Source organism: Myotis davidii, unplaced genomic scaffold (genome assembly GCF_000327345.1).
Source record: "Myotis davidii unplaced genomic scaffold, ASM32734v1 scaffold135, whole genome shotgun sequence".
Classification (NCBI taxonomy): domain Eukaryota; kingdom Metazoa; phylum Chordata; class Mammalia; order Chiroptera; family Vespertilionidae; genus Myotis; species Myotis davidii.
The window spans coordinates 5715014-5733157 of NW_006289813.1; the positions used below are offsets into that span (position 1 = coordinate 5715014).

General features: G+C 37.1%; 1 protein-coding gene across 1 annotated transcript in view; it reads right to left on the minus strand.

Moving 5' to 3' along the window:
* Positions 1-18144, minus strand: part of ZSWIM6 (zinc finger, SWIM-type containing 6) — a 94266-nt gene that overhangs the window by 56428 nt on the left and 19694 nt on the right. Inside the window, 2 exon segments of the mRNA XM_006779573.2 lie at positions 5148-5298; positions 8468-8616. Coding sequence (XP_006779636.1) covers positions 5148-5298; positions 8468-8616 — 300 coding nt within the window.

The following is an 18144-nucleotide window of genomic DNA, read 5'->3' on the forward strand; positions in this document are numbered from 1 at the left end:
CAATCCCTGATAATGTGGTTCATTAGGATAACATTCTACAGTCGCAGCTACAAGAAAGTTTCCAAGTCTGTAGTGCAGGGGTGGGCAAACTTTTTGACTCGAGGGCCACAATGGGTTCTTAAACTGGACCGGAGAGCCGGAACAAAAGCATGGATGGAGTGTTTGTGTGAACTAATATAAATTCAAAGTAAACATCATTACATAAAAGGATACGGTCTTTTTTTTCAATAGTTTTATTCATTTCAAACGGGCCGTAGTTTGCCCACAGCTGCTGTAGTGTCATCTTCTTACTGCAAGATGGGGCTCTGGGAATTGCTGTTTTCTCCATGGCACTAGTAAGGAGGTAAGCCACATTGGAATGCTCTAGTTCTCAATGAGAAGCAGTTACTCCTTAGCCATTCACTAACCGCCATCAACTTCAAAATGTAGAAAGTTTGAGTTTGAATTTACCACAGAAACTAAGGGGCTTAAAACAGTGTGTGTGGGTGGAGGGAGGAGGGAGCAGAGGGGGTTCCTAGCCTACTGCTTTCAGCAATGTAAGATGGCATTTCCCAGAAACTTTTCCACAATTACCCCCCAAACCAGAGCCTTTAGAGTATTATTTCTGGCTGTGCACAGAGGGTCTTACTATATCCTCTAGAATGTGTAACTTAAGTATATGTTTTCTTCCTTATTCAAGAATAATGTTATAGGTAGCCCTGGCTGGGTGGCTAAGTTGGTTGGAGCATCATCTCACACAATAAAAGACTGTGGTTTGATTCCCAGTCAGGGCATATAACTAGGTTTCAGGTTTGACCCCAGGTCAGGGCACATACAGGAGGCAACTGATCAATGTTTCTCTCTCACATTGATGCTTCTCCTCCCCGCCCCTTCCTCTTTCTCTAAAATCAATAAGCATATCCTCAAATGAGGATTTAAAAAAATGTGGGTGGGTGTAGAATAGACTCAGAGATGAGAGAAGACTACTTATATCTGGAAATGTAGAAGGAACAGCATTTTCTAGGTACACGGTATAGGTAATTTTTAGTATTTTAAATAAATGTGATCCCAATGGATAAACTAAGTCCTCTACTGCTAAATAGATTTATACTGATTTCAAGTGCTCTGAGTCTGTAACCTACTCAATCTGTCCAGCAATGTTATAGCTGCTGCTTAATAATAGTGGTCAAACTAACCTTACAATGAAATTTGAACTAGAAAGAAACACCTAACTATGGCTATTTCTGCTAACACAGAATTAGGCATCCAGATAAAGAGCTTTGGACAGAACTCAGAGGTACCATCTTTTCATGTGACCTGAGTGAACACAGCTCAGAGATGCAAGGCTCGTGCAATAACATCTCCCTAAGAAACAGTGTTTATATGCTAAATAGCAAAACACATGACTCAGCTTAGAGAGAAAGTTAAGTGTTTAAAATATGGGGGGGAAGGGGATATTATGTAATACTTGAAAGTGAAAATTTAAGGCTTTCCCCCCATGATAAAACTGTAATTAAATCTTATTTAACTGTTTCCTCTAATGACATCCATTTTAATTAGGTTTTAATAAACTGGCAGCCACAACCTATAGTTTTAAAAAGCAAAGTAAAATTACAGTCTAGGAAACATTTAAGGCGAAGAGACCCATCAACACAGATGAGAGGTTACAATATATCCCCTCATACCAAAAGACCCCCACGGTAATTAAGTGTGCTGAATAGACAGCCATTAGGGCTAACCAGTAGGTGTGCTCGCCACCAATGGCACTGGGCTGTTCTTTGAAATCCCAAGTAGTATCTGTGATCTGTTTTCCAGAAAATTTGCAAGTCTCAGAATAACAAAAGCAATTCAAGAGGTATGTGTTCTATAGCTCTACTAGCTGTGTAGCCTCTATCATATGTGCAACTTAGCTTCTACCACTGAAAGGGGCTTTCTGTTTTAAGATTTTAATACACACATTTTTTATAGCTGATCATGACACAACACTCCTCTTGAGAAGACTGCCTTATGCTTAAGAAAATGAACATTCATGTAGAGAAAGTAAAATATATGAAAAATTGATTCACATATAAGACAAAGTATCTGCAAATGAGATGCACTAAACAAAAGCTTAATATTCATTTGTATTTATTTCATACGACATTATGAAAATCAGGGAGTAAATCACAAAATTAACTCAGACCAAATGAATATCATAGGCACTAATTTTAGAAAAGAAGAACTGAGCATAATTAGTTTCTTTGTTAGCCAGAGAATGGGGGAAGAAATTGGGCCTGTTGCTACCTCAAAAAAAGTTTACATACATTTATCTGAAAGAGAGAAAAAGTTAAATGACTGCTGTTTCTTTAAACGAATTTTAAATCAACAACACTTAAATTTTAATAAATTACATATACTCAGAATATTGTAAATTTGGGGGAGGGGGAATATCTATCCTATAAAAAAAAATTTGTAATCTGGCCAAGATGCCTCCAAACCCCTCTGCCAAGCAGCAGTTACTTAGCCAAGTTAGTCTTACTTATAACCTTTCATCAGAGTAAAGCTTTCATGCCAGGAAATATTTTTTTTCTGATGTATTGGTCATTGCCAGAAATGGACCCATCGAACCCACCGGTGCTAAGGAGTTAAGCATCTGAGATTTAATTTAACAGTTTCAGCTTTATTAAGCTGTCACAGAGCAGCCCCACTTTGATAACAGTAGCTGCTCCAATTATGGCTTGGTTTAGGGTTGACAAGTGTAATGATTCATTCGTGGCACATGAGAAGCAATAAAAGGTTGTTTTGCATTACAGCTTTAAAAATGTGGGCACTTTTTTCATTTAATTTGTCACTTAGCTTTTGCTAAGAGGACATTTAAATTGCAGTAAAAGGCAAATGGGGCTTTTAGTTTAAATGTAATCCCCATATTTAAATGATCTGTAATGGCGCAGTGTTGGAGTGGGAACACTATTGTCTCACAGTGGGTCCTGATGGTGACATGTGACATTTGTATTCAAGTCCTGTATTATCCATGTGGCTAAAGGGCTTCCAATTTCATTTCACAGCCAGAAGCCTGCAGAAAACACCAATTAACTTGCAGATCCCATTTGCCGACAAAACTCAGCCTCTTCTCAATGTCTGGCATCTGGCAGTGCTCAGCATTTAATTCCAGAGCAGAGCCTTGAAGCAATGTGAGCCCAGTGCAGGGGCACAAAGTCAAATTCCCCCATTTTATTAAGAACCAAAACCCTTTCCCTTTGTAGTCCAGACGCAACTTTTAGTTAATTTTTTGTGAATGAATATTAAGATGTGATAGCTATTGTTCTAAGTAGGATTCTTCACAGAGCTCAGACCCCATTAAAACAGCAGGTGACCTCTGCTCACCACCAGAACACATAGGAGAATTTATAGCAGTCTAGTAATTATTTGGGGATGGGGTGTGATAAAAGAAAACATAGGGCAAGAAGATGTACTCTTCATCCTGGACTGAAACCAAACTTGAATAGAGGCTGGTCCATAATTAGAAGGTCATCAGAGGGTATAACTAGAATCAGCTCATGGAAACTTGCACTCAATGAGAATTTATACTTTTGATTAAGGGTTGAGGTACATAATTTTCAAAACCAACTTGGAAAAGTAAGATGTGATTAATGGATTAAATGTGAACTATACAAGTTTTGGCTATATCACTTGTATTTATTTGATAACCAAAAAATTTAGTTGGTACTTTCTTCTTACTAGTTATCTGTAATCCTAAGCTTCTCTAAGTACTGAAGTTCTTTAAATTTTATTCATTTAATATTAATCCAATAATGTTTTCTTAAATGATTCCCTTCATTATAGTTTTTTTAATGCTAGTCCTTTTTACCATCATAAACCAACTACTGAATTCAACATTTACTGTAACAAAATTGAGGATGGTTTACTTAGGAAAGTCAAACACTCCAGTATTCTATAAAAATAGTTGTTTAAACCATGCATTATACCTATGTTTTCTAACCACTACAGCATACTCCCAAACATTCCTCCAATACACTGAAACTATCTACTGACATTACAGATTAATTGGGAGGAAAGGCCATCGCCTTTATTCTTTCATGTCCCCAAGGAAAATACCAAGATTAAATTGACATTTACCAAGAGTTGCCATCCACAGTCAAGTTCCTGAACACACATCCTATTAATGGGAAGAAAACTTGCATGTCAAATTCTTTACCAACTTGTATAACCCTACGTCATACAATGTCATCTTATGGAAGTCTCCTAACCTCCTCAGAATTTAGTTTCCTTATCTGTAAAAGAGTTTATCTCAAAAGTCCATTCCAACTACTATGACCATGTGGCATCTTCATCAGCAAGTTTCACTTGGTCTAGAATAGATGTGGAATCAATCAGCAGGATGTGTTCCCCATCATTAGGCAAGATGGAGACAGGTATGAAGATGTGAAGACTTCTACTACTCAACTGCACTTAGAGTAGGATGTTTTAGTAAATATACTTAGAACTTAAAATTAATACAAACACAATAAAGTACTGGTTAAAAACTCCACTTGCCACATAGATTTCTTAATAGAAAGACAAAATAATAATTATTAATTCTTTAGCAATGAGCATTAGGTAACAAGTCATCCCCCAACATTTCCCAGTAAATACGACAGCTGTTTCTCATTTTTTTCAACCACCTACTGTATTAGTATCTTTACTACCAAGGATTTGGAAAGCAATAAAAATTAGCGTCTGCTCTATATTTTTCATTCTTATGATCATTAGTTCATTTTAATCTATAACAGTCAAAATATAAAATGAATGTTCAAACTACTTTTGATATTTTTAATGTAGGCAAAAGGGAAAAATAGACAAATTTTAGCTGAATTGATCACAATATTACTCTAGAAACAAGAAACTTTTATACAAAATACTTATTTCAAAATAATACAGTTTTTCAAATATTTAAAGGCTGATTCCTGTGCTCACTTTCCTTAAGATCAGACAGTTCCCTCCAAACCCTGCCAAGATTGCTTCCTACAAAGTTCTTATTCTCCCTATCTTGTATCCAGTATATAATGGCAACAAGTTCATATAGGAGTAGCGCTCTCTCTTCAGCAATACACTGATCATGATCTTTAACCATTCAACATAGTCTTCATCCATATAACCCAATGGCAATCTGTCAGGAAACTTATATTTACCCAGTTCATCCCAGAGCTGCCTGTATTTGTCAGTCATCGCAGTGCCTTGTTGCCTCCAAAGTGACAGACGAGGATCAGCCATGAATTGCTCTGTTATCAAGGTCAACATGCGGGCCCCATTAGAGTCCCTCATCTTCAGCATCTCCCGAACCTAGTGGGGGGAAAAAACAAAACAGACTTTTAAAAAAAAAGTTCAAAAACAAACAGCAATACAGAGACAGATCACTTTTCTTGGGCGGGGGGGGGGGGGGGGGACAAAAGTTGTTAAAACTGGTTTCTACCCTAAATGGTAATTGAATCAAAGAACTGACTCTTAGTTTTTCTATATTGTTTTAAAATCCACACAAGGAAAGAAATCTGACTAACTTCCAATTCAAAAAGAAAAATTGCTAACTTCCAGAAAAACAGTATCAAAACCAAGAAGACAAATCATTTGGCATCTTCCTGACTCTCCAGTTGATTGCACTTCCCACCAGAAGAGGTGAGCCTAAAAAGCAAGCTACTAAGAACTCTTTAGGGATCTTCTGAATTGACCTAATGATGTTTATAATAGCATCTGTCCTGCAGTTTTTTAGAAACAGTTTTATTGAGACAACATTCACATACATACAATTCACCAATTTAAATTGTGCAATTCAGTGGTTTTTAGTATATTCAGAAAGTTGTGCAACTCTTCAATTTTTGAGGTAAATTAGTAATTTCAGTAAGTTCTCTCTCACCCCAAGTTCTGTGGCATAAAGAACAGTATCATATTCACTTCGATGGATTGTTTTTGCAATGGTAAAAGGAAACTGAACAGGGCTATAGGTTCAAGAACTCTTTTGGCTCTAAACGAACAATCCACGAAGCAGAATCATGACCAGGGCCCTAGGAAGTTCTCAGTCTCTCACGCTGGAACCTCGAGCTCTCTTCTCTGTCCATTACTCTTGTGCTACATTTCCAAAATAAAAGGAAGAAAAGAAACACAAGGCTAACAGGAAACCCTAAATGAATCCATCCTTTCCAAAAGTGCACAGCTATGCATTCAACAAGAATCCCAGCTGAATACCAGCAGTTCTCTCTATAGGAAATTCCTAGAGCAAGCTCATGAACAGTGAAAAAGGAGAAATGGGTCCTTTGATTCAAGATTCTCTTTGTGAACAGCAAATGAGGAGGAAATAGCAGATCTTCAATAAAGCATCTCAAACCTCTGGATTAATACATCCTGCCTCAGGCTGGTACCCTGACAAGTAATGGAATCCCCTCATACGTTCTAGAATTTGAGCACTTCTACAGTAAACCACAAGGGTTGTGCTTCCAGGAAGGTTATTTCAGTAATCTTAAAAATGAGTTTATTACTAATATGGAAGCACTAAAAATTCATGAAAAGATGAATATTGGAAGAAAGAGAAGGACTTGCCATTTATTGTGCATCATACTTAAAAGTTTTTTACATTTATACTTACCATTTAATCTTTATAACAACCATATAAAGTAGGCCAGATTATAACCCCCATTTTATGAATTATAAAACCAAGTTAAAGTACAAAAGGTTAAAGGGGTCAAATATATGGTGACAAAATCAGAACCCAGATCTGTCTTAACTCTACTGAATACTAAAGTTATGCCATTCCCAAAATTAGAAGTTGATGTTACTTCATATGTCATATGTAATATATACATCATATACAGATAAAAACTACTAATGAAGGCCAGTCTAACACTTCTTTCACATTGCTTCTACTAGGCCACAGTGTACTCTGCTGGCATGAGACTATGAAATACTTCCAGTGTGTCTAACTATACTAAAACTTTAATAGTTACCACTATATCAAGTTTGATTTAATGTTTTCTTTCCTGATAAATTTCTAACCTATTACTTGGCTAGAAATAGCAATGAAAATAAACACTAGTAAGCATATAAAGCAGTACTATTAACCAACATGCCAGTACTACATCTATAGCGTAATGGTAATTAATTTTCAGACTGTTGACTCTGAGGCATTAAAGGAGTTTGAAGTGCCTATGAATTACTAAAGATGAGTAAATCACGTGTGGAATAGTTTTAGAGTTAAGTATATTTTTTTAATCTAATCATCAGAAAATTGGCAATCTCTGTATGGTATATGCCGCAAGGGTGGAGAACCATTATTCTGCCAACGGCCATTTGGATATTTATAACATCATTCTCAGGACATACAAAATTATCAGCTTAAAAATAGCCTGTTATATTTTGTCAAACATTTAATTAACTTACCCCTCATGCCTTGGCAGGGCCAGACCAAATGATTTTGTGGGCCTTATACAGCCCATAGGCTGGAAGTTCCCCACCCCTGGTATATGGAATAAGTCTTTATTAAGAGAATATAAAAAATATACTATTTTTTGGTTATAACTAATAACAGAGTTTACTCTAATTCTTCTGAACTTAAAGACATCTTTTAATTATTATGAGTATTAGAAAGATTATTTAACAAAAGTACCAATGTACAATTATCTGTTCCCTTAAAGCCAATCTGAATATAATACCAGTAATGATGGCTGTAACTCCAATGAAAAAACAATGATTTAATATGATTAAAAAAGCATTTTATCCAATGTTTAGATTTGTGTTTATGGTACTAAAAGTTCTTATAAAACAACAGATACAGCTTTTGCTCACATAGAACTTATAACAAAGCTAACTTTGTTTCTTAGGTTATCAAATTTTGGTGACGAAAATTAATATTTACCAAGGCCCAAATACATGTTAGACACCATTATCATTTAACATCATGATCACAACTTGAGGAGATATGCTGCTATTAGCTAATTTTACAGATGAGGAAACTGACTTTAAAAACTTTCCAAGTTTCATCCACTTAGTAAGATTTTGAACTTAGATCTAAACCCTGGTCTATTATGACTTCAAAGTCTATGCTCTTAAAACAAATCTAAAGATACTGACATTATTAAACTAAAAATAGAAAGCACCTTTTAAAGGCTATATTCAAGATACTGAGGAAATTAATTAGAAAAAGACAAAACGGCATTTTAAATACCATTAAGGTATTTATTTTGGCTTTAGTATGGGAATGTTTTTTCAAAATTGTATAAATTACCACAATTTTATTAATAGGAACTGAGAGAGAAAAAAGCGTTCCGCATCTTGTCTAAGGACATCTAAGCAAATTAATACTTGTGTTAAAACACAGAACTTTCTAATTGATTAACTTAGAATGTATTCTTAAAAAAAAATATTCAAAAGACAAGTCTTTACACTATTGTAAACGTGATCATATAAAGATACCTGCTGTATTTGTATATATTTAGAATATTTCTTTAAAAATAAACAATCATACCTTTGCAAAGAGCAAATTAAGCTGCTTCCCTGATCCGTGGTACCCGCCCTGGGAAAGGAACAGTTTAACCTGTTCTTGAACCTGCTCTTCATCTAAGTGCCAGCAGTTTTCATCATCTATACTAGCACCTGCTGTTGGATCAGGAGCACCTAGAAATAAAAAGAAAAAATAACACATATGCTAGATAAAGGCTGTGCTAAAAGGGCTCTGATAATAAACTTGAAAAGAATTAAGATTATGTACTCTTTGCCTAAACACTTTTTAATCCAATCTCAAGTCAATTACACATACAAATTTATGACTTAAAATAAATACAAGAGGCATTCTTGTATTTCCTGGATTTTCCTAATTTATGCTAAGCCAAAATGCAGATTACTTTAGAACTGAAATATTCCCATTTTTTAAGATCAGAGATTCTACCTTTGGATATGAATTTACAAGTTCTTTAAAGAATAAAAAAGTCACAAAAGTGTCTCATTGTAAATACGTGATGTTTATAAACCTCTACTGTGTAGGACATGTTAAGAAAATGTTTTTCAAAGACTTAGGAAAACATGAAACCAACTAAATTCAGCAGAGTATTTCTCTCTTTACTATATTAATTCAAGAAGCCTTCACCATTATCTGCTGCTGTATAAACTACACGCTGACAAAACTGAAAATTAAAAAGGGAAATCAAGCCACATGGGAACAGGCAGTGCAGCTGTTGTACTAAACCAGGTTGTAGTATCACCTTCCCAAACTGCGTAAATATTTTATTGCTGAAGCACACACAAAAGATAATAGCTATGTAATAAGCCCTGTATGCAGACTACCTTAGAAATGAAAAATCACCCACATATTTAGGCAGGTAAAAATCATGTTTCATTATTTATTAATAAAATAAAATAAAATGGTATTCAAGGCCTAAGATTCATAAGTAATACAAAATAATTTAAATGTAAAACCCTTTCATTAAATAGTTTAAGATTCATTCCTTAAAAAGATATATTGGTAGGTACTGTTTCCTATTACTTTTATTTTCCTATAATGATCTAATGCAGATTCAATTGGCCAAGGAAATAATCACTAACATCTGCCTAGAACCAGGATCCATTAGTCCTGAGGAATAAGACAGAAGGTCTATAAACCACTCTGAGAAGGTATGCTTTCATTCATTTGTTCAGCCAGCATATATACTGAGTGGCCTCTGCTAGATTTGGGAATGGAATGGTTTACAAAATATACAGAATTCCTATCCTCACAGGATTTATCATCTAGTTCAATGGCTTTCAAACTCTTTTTAACTAAGATCCATAATAAGAAATACAATTTACATCATACCAATACACCTATATATCTGGGTGCTTATGTGATCACATCTATCTATTAATCTGAAGTACAGTATGATGAAAAAATACCCTTACTATAAGTAAAGAGGTCTGGTATTTCCTATTCCAGTTCCTTTTTTTAAAGATCTTGTCATAATTTTAAAAACTGATTTCATAATCCCTTAGGGGTTGCAACTCACTATATAAGAAACACTTTTTAGTGTATGAGGTAAATATCAATCAAATAATCACACATACAGATATATAATAACTAGTGCCCCAGTGCATGGATTTGTGCTCATTGAAAAGAAATTACTTAGAGGGTGGCTGGCAGGGCAGAACTGGGCAAGACAGGTGGACACTTCCTGGAGCCAACCTCCTGTGGTCCCTCCCTGGCGAGCAGCACCTGGGGCGGTGTGTGGGGTCCCTCGGCCTGGTCTGTGGGGAAACAGGCCAAAACCGGCTCTCTGACATCCCCCAAGGGGTCCCAGATTGTGAGAGGGCAGTTCTCGGGTGACACACCCTGGAATCCGGCTCCCTCCTCTCTGGTTCCGGGTGTGTCACCCAAGAACTGCCACTGCCAAGTCACCACAGCTCGGCAGCTCCTGCATTGAACGTCTGGGTCTGCATGTGAGACTAAGAGATCCTGCAGAGGTCTCAGGTGGGAAGGGATATGGTATGCAGAGTAAATAAAAGATAGTTCATGTCCAAGGAACAACAAAGTAGAGGACGAGGGAAAAAGCAATACAAGACAACCCTGGAGAAGAGAAGAAGGGCCAGACCCTGAGAACCCTGGCAACTGATCTCAGTTTTCCCCCCTTAGAGTAATGAATGGGAATTCATGACAAGGTTATCCAAAATGGAAGAATGGCACACGCCAGACCAGCGGTTCTCAACCTGTGGGTCGCAAACAATGAAAATACATCCTGCATATCAGATATTTACATTATGATTCATAACAGTAGCAAAATTATAGTTATAAAGTAGCAACAAAAATAATTTTATGGTTGGGAATCACCACAACATGAGGAACTGTATTAAAGGGTCGCGGCATTAGGAAGGTTGAGAACCACTGCTCTAGACAGTAAATGATGTTTTGTCCTGATGTACATCAATTTCAATATTTGTACCATGAAATATTAAGCAGCCATAAAAATTAATGAGAAGATTCTCTATGTACTACAGTGGAAAGATATCCAGCATATACTGTTGATTGGGAAAAAATAACAAGGTGAAGAAAACTATATATAGTGTAATAGTGGACCTTTTTTTTTTTGGTTTAAATTCTTTATAGTTTAAAGTATTACATATGACTCCTTTTTCTCCCATTGACCTCTCCCTGGCCATTCCCACCATCTTTTTAATAAATAATAAAGTTTTAAAAACAGCTTGTGTGTTAGTATTTTCTTACATATGCATAAAATATCTTGAAAGAATGTTTAGGATGAGTAACAGTTTCATGAGGAGAGGAGGCTCTTCACTGAGTACTCTCAAATTCTGGAACCATGTGAACATATTTATGTATCTAAAAAGTATCACTCTAAAGTGTGAATGATTGGAAAACAAAAATATATGAGAACAGTGAAGATGACATTTTGATGGTCTGTACAAAGGATGAAGTGGTCGCTTGAAAAACAGCAGTGAGAACAGAAATGGAGAACTAAATAGGACAATCAATAGGACTTGAAGAAGTGGATATGTGAGGTATGGGAGATCAAGGGTTGAGAGACATATGGGTTTTTAGATTAAACAACTGGACAAGATATTGTAAACTCACTGACACACAGACCATTGGAGCAGGATCAGGTTTGGGGGTAAGAGGGGTAGTGTTTAGGTCATGAGTTCACATTTAGATGTGGTGAATTTGAAGTACCTTTGAAATAGCCAAGAGAGAGGACAGGATATCAACAGGGTTTCCTGTTGTAGGCAGTATGGGATAAAAAGAGCATCTAACACAAAGCCCAACATTTAAAGGCTGGGAAAGAGAATCAGCAAGGATGGCAATGGAAATGTGTGGTCTATTAAGAAGAGCAGGAGAGATTGCTCTTTTGGAAGGCAGAGAAAGCTGTTCCAAGTAGGTACTAGGTAGAAATTTAAGCCCCCAGAGAGCAAGGATTTTATCTGCCCTGCTCATGACTGCTTCCTAATACCTAGCTAGTGTTTGTCACTGTCAGGCAATCAAGTATTGGGAGGAAGAAGGGGAAAGAGGGAGGTAGAAAGGCATGCATATGACTCCTATCAAACAGGAACCACTGCTAGTGTCTTCAAACACATTATTTCACTACCTGTTTCTCTTCATAATGTCCACTGGAGATGAGCATAGATTATGATCCCTGTACTAGAGAGGAGAAACAGGTTAGGAGTTGTTATGACTCATCCTCAGCCACAATGCCAAATCCAGTCTTATTCTCCCCCCTGGGGAAGAATATAACCCAGAACCTTGGAGCTAAAGTTTGAATCCAGGAGGCATCAAGGCAAGGATTATGAACCGTAAATTAAAGATAAATTTAAGGAATGACACAGATGTTTGTAGGCATCTGCTAGCATGGTTCTCTTGTACAGGAAGATTTAAGGATACAACAATGATGTGAAGAGTTTACTGGGGCTGTATCTGTATCCCACAGGGATTCAGAGTCCCTAATCCAGCCAATTGCCTAGATTCTAGGAAAAGACAGACACAGAAACACACAGAGACTGGCAGACACGTGCATTCATCAGAAGAGACTTCCCAAACAACTAAACTATGAGTCTCAACTTTTATATTTTACCTCTTCCCAATATCTTCCTAAAATCCTGGGATATCTGGCATGTCCCTTCTTATCCTCCTCTTAGAGAAAACTCTGACAAGGTACTGATTATGCATTCCTCACTGTTCCCTCTGATTTCTACCCTCAGAATGGTTATTTCCCCCAATTTTTATGATTTTAAGTTGTTTCCTATTGGAAACTGCAGGCACAGACCTACAAGGAGTCCTGCCTCAGAAGGACATGGATGGGGGCTGACTTCCTGTGGTGTGAGGGAGTTGTGCTACCCTTCGCTGCTTGGGTCAGAGCTCTATGAGGCTTGGAGTTTCTGTTTGCCACAGAAATATCCAGATATTTTAAGTAGATTTTAATTTGGTTTGGAGAAAATCCTAGGCTTCTTCTTGGCTTAAAGTGGCAAATGGGTTAACATTCAGATACTCTCCCAAATTTCAGGATACACTCAATTCTTGTATTTTTCATACTAAGAAAGAGAAGTACTAGGAATAATAATCAGGAATCACTTTTATTTGACTTGAATTACACAATGAATTTTTCCTTATAATCTAGTAGGTTTTAAAACACTATCATATTTTTTAAATATATGACAGATTTAAAATGCCTTTAAGAATCATTTAATTTACATGCATACAGACTTTTATTCTTGTCCAGCTTGAAAGACATCTAACAGCAAATGTCTAAATATATGAAATTATGCTTCTCAAGTTCTTAAGGAAATCAAGTTGTGGTTTTTATTGGGGAAGGGGGGCTGTGAACTAGTATTAGAATTAACATTTCTTTTTTTTCCTTTATTTCAGAGAGGAAGGGAGAAGGAGAGATAGTAACATCAATGAGTGAATCATTAATCGGCTGCCTCCTGCATACCCCACACTGGGAATCAAGCCTACAACACAGGCATGTGCCCTGACCAGGAATCAAACCGTGACCTCCTGGTTCATAGGTCCATGCTCAACCACTGAACCATGCCTGCCTGGCTAAACTTAATTTACCTCTTGAGCAAATGGGGGAGGGAGGAGGCAACGCAGAAGAAAAATGGGCCAAAGACAAAATTTTACTGCAAATAAGCTAATAAAGTCTCCACATAAGCTGCGAGGATGTGTGCGGTTCCTAATCCTGGATTAGAATTGAGAAGTCTTCAGTTCTAGGCTCAGTTTAGAAAAACCGTGTCCTCCAGAAAATCACTTAAGCTCCTTAGGTCTCCATTTCCTCAACCCTAAAATTTAAAATGCAGGGATAAAAAATTAACTAGATAATAAAAATTAGATATCTCATGTGGCTCTGTAGAAAACATCCTCACTTAGCCATTGCAATGCAAGCAAAGATAACTAGTTGATATAAACTTACTATAACTCAACATTTTAGGAGTAAGACATGTATAATATATATTATAGACCAGAAAATTAAATGTCTACAATGATGATCCCCTTAAAATAGAAAATTCATTTATTAAACTTCAACGATAGAGTTTAACTAATCAAATCCTAATGTCTTGATTACATGCATTAAAGTGTTGCCTAAGCCTTGTATAAAATGAATAAAAAATTTATTTGTACTTGTTAATGGCCGTCTGTTATCAAAGACAAATCTCTCAGCATTTAGTTTTGAAAAAGGCATGCAGAGAGAAACATCATTCATGTATATATACATTTACTCTTAGATATTCCCCCAGTTGGGCAGGAACCAGAATCTGTGTATGAAAATTAAATGGTCCACGTAAAGTGTTTTAAAACCTATCATATTTTTACTCTTATATATAATTATAAATGCTATAACTTTTTATAACTGTATAATTAATCTTTGTGAGCATTTTATTACCAAAGCTTAATTCGTCAAAGTTGCAAGCCTTCAGGGAAAGTGAAATCATCTGTTGAAGAAGTGAAACAGTTTAACTGTCTCTCATTCCCAACTGGGGAGTGTGGATCTGACTTACCCTCCTACCTTGGTTATGTGATACCACAGGAGGCAAGCAAAGGAGAAATCATAGACTTGAAGAACCACTGTCAAATCTTTAGCTTCCCCTTTCTGCTACTTAATTTAGTTTGATTTATCCCAATATCAAAACTCCCCTTTTCCCTGAAGTTCTCAAATTTAAGTGTATATGGAAATTCTTGAGGCACACTGTGAAAAATACCGCCTCAGACCTACTGGATTGGAATCTTTGCCAGGATAAAAATAGGGGGTAAGAGTGGGGGGAGAATTCTATATTTGGAGAGAATGTTAGACGTGGTGGCACATTCTTTGTATTGAAAAGTATTCAGGGTCCTAAAGCATCAGAGGCCTCTCAGTGTGAAGCACATTAGAGACACACTGAATGAAGTATGTCTCATGTCACAGAAATAGTTGGTTCTAAGCACTAGGAAACATCAAATCATTCTGCAAATTTTAAACTGAGATATTAAGACATGTTCACAACTGGCTTATGCTACGTTTGGTATGTGCCATTATCTATAGCTGTGGTTTCTAGTGGGGAACTTAATGCTTTCTCTTCTCCTCTTACTCTGTTGGGAAGCAAATTCAAAGAAGTGAACGGCTTTTAGTTTACATCTTCCTCTTAACTGTGACCTAACTGCTTTAGTAACTCTATTGTCCAAAATAATGCTCTATTTACATGTATGTAGCAGTGTTCTTTTGTGTTAAAATTGTCAAGTTCAATCTATATAGGCAGAATACAGGCAGATGTCTGCACTGCGGAAGTGATGAATTAAGCCTCTTTTGGGGGACCTATAGAAGAATGCCTTTCTTACCATTGTAATGCCTGCTGTTAAAACTAGGGAATATAAAAGTCTGTGGTTTACAAAGGCCCCAGTACACCTGTTACAAGCTGAAGGCAAAATCCTGACAACTACTGGCACCAAGAAGGAGCAAACTTCAAGTGATTCAGACTCAAAAAAGCCTTTCTTTAGAGAGGACAACAGCAGCAAATAAATACAAACACTTGGGAAAATATTTAAATTTTATTCTTAATTAAATCTTCATTTCAAAGTAGTGACTAATTTCAATTTATAGTTTTGTAGTAGCTGAAACAGACAGATCCTTCATCACCTTCTATTCTCAATGGTCAGTCAATGTATTTCTATTGCCATGATACAGTGTGATATCCTCTCCAGAAGCTGTTAGAGGACAACCTGATTTCTTTATCATGGAGCTAATGACTTAGGGAACCCTGGCATGTGCCAGCTCTGCTCCCTAAACAAGCCACCTTCCCTTCAGCTAAATGCCAAAGAAGGAAAGAAGTAGCACTGTAATCAGCATATATCTCAGGGAACTAAAATAGGCCTGTCAGGGTTTATAGCTCCTCCTCTATTATTTTCCTCTCATCTAATTGTATTATTCATCTTTTATTATCATCTAATTTACTTCAGAAGTTCAATAATATACTTATTCATGTACAGAAATAATCATATATTTTTATAGGGACAAAGAGCAATGAAGTATTTGTACATTCTTCAATGCTCATTTAAAAATGCAGAGTATAAACAGAGTACATAACAGGTAAATCATGATCCATTAATTAGCTAATAAATGTATTAACAATTACTTGATACACAAATATAATATTTAAAAGAAATGTTCTCAGAAAGCCTCAAATTACATAATCCAACTCTTCAAATTTATTAAAAGATATCTACAATGTTTTCAATCTTCAAGAATGGGTTGTTCATATTTTAAAAGATGGTTTTAAAAACTGGTTCACAAATATCTTCCTCAGTTATCTATCACTGCCTATGAAGACTCATGCCAATTACCAAATCACAATAATGGTGGTAAGAGCTACTCATATTTACTCCTTTAACCTTCCTGACCTTATGAAATAGGCACTCTTTATTGTCCATATTTTACAAATAAGAAAATTGAGACCTGAAAAGAATTAGTTACTTATCCCCACTATTTTAACTTAGGCTGTCTAACTTCTAACGTTCCTAAACACTCTGAATAGTCCTATAGTGGGAGGTACAAGAAACCCATGTATAAGCTCATCCGGCCAACATGGAGATACTTAGGGTTAGTTAAAAGAGAGAGGAATGTTGAGGAAGCTAATTGCAGCTGGTAGCAATCCTTTATAAATTATGAAAGTTGGGGCAATGTCAAGGATGACTACAGGATGTAAGGAAAGGCAAAATTTGGAGGTGAAAAGAAAAGGAGGAAGAGTATTGGGCTATCTTTGCATTACCCTAGCAAATTCCTCTTGAGTAAGAGATGTAACTCCTCCAAATTGAGTTAAGTTCTAAGATTATTCCTCTTTTGGTAAATAATATATTTTTTTCATGTGAAGGAAAAAGTATCACCTGTACGTGACTGTATATTCCATCAATTTAAGAAAACCCACATTTAAGTCATACTATGAAATCAAGTTTTAGTTAAAACTTAAGAGTAAAATCTATATATTTAATTAATTTTATATATTATATAGAATTATATATTTTATTCATTTTTAGAGCAAAATCTCTCTATATAAAACACTAATATGCAAATAGGCCGAACGGTGGGAAAACCGAACTGAACAATTGGTTGCTATGACATGTGCTAACCACCAGGGGGCACGTGCAAAATGGTGGGCATCCACAGCAGGCAGCAGAGTGCAGAACATGGTGGGCATCGGCCGTGGCGGGATGGTGGAGGAGGTGAGCAGGGGCACCAGACCAAGGTGGGGCGCCAGTTGCTGTCATCAGGTCAAGCCTCTGGTGGTTACTGTAAATTCTTTGCTCCTGCACACCATGGTCCCGCCCGGTGCTCGCACCCGCTGATGGTGCGGCCCCAATTGCTCCGTGCCATCAGAGGATGTGAGCGGGGCCAGCACCATCAGCACGTGGGAGCGGTCGCGGGAGTGGTGCTGCCGGCAGACAGGGTACCAGGGGCTGTGGCGGGAGGGACTGAGTGGGGGCGCGGAGGAAGAGCTTAGACCTGCCCCTGTGCCCACCACATCCTCGCGGCCCACAGTTCCTTTCAAGGTGCACGTATTAGTGCACTGGGCCCCTAGTTGGGCAATAAGGCTAAAACTCAAAATGCATATACCACTTGCTCTGGCATTTCTACTGCTAAGAAATTTTTACTACTATTATTATTCAAAATTACTTACACACACTCACAAAGGATGGTCTCAGCAGCACTGTATACAGTCAGAAAAAAATGCAAACAACTTCAAAAATCATTCAGTAGGTTAATGGGTAAATATATCCATTCTATAAAATATTACACAAAATTTAAAACAGTAATAGACCTATTTATACTAACATAAAAAGATATTCGCAAATATTGAGAGAAAAAGCAAACTGCAGAAAAATGTTTTCTAAACTGTTTTTATAATACATATACTAGAGGCCTGGTGCACAAAAAATTGTGCACTTGGGGGGAAGGGGGGGTCCCTCAACCTGGCCTGTGCCCTCTCGCAGTCTGGGACCCCTCGGGAGATAACGACCTGCTGGCTTAGGCCTGATCCCAGGTGGCAGAGGGCAGGCCCAATCCCTAGGTGCAGGCCCTGGTCAGGCTCAGAGCAGGGCCGATTGGGGAGTTGGGGTGCCGCCCCCTGTCATACACAGAGCAGGGCGATTGGGATGTTGTGATGCCACCCTCAGTCACGCTCAGGGTAGGGCTGATTGGGGGGTTG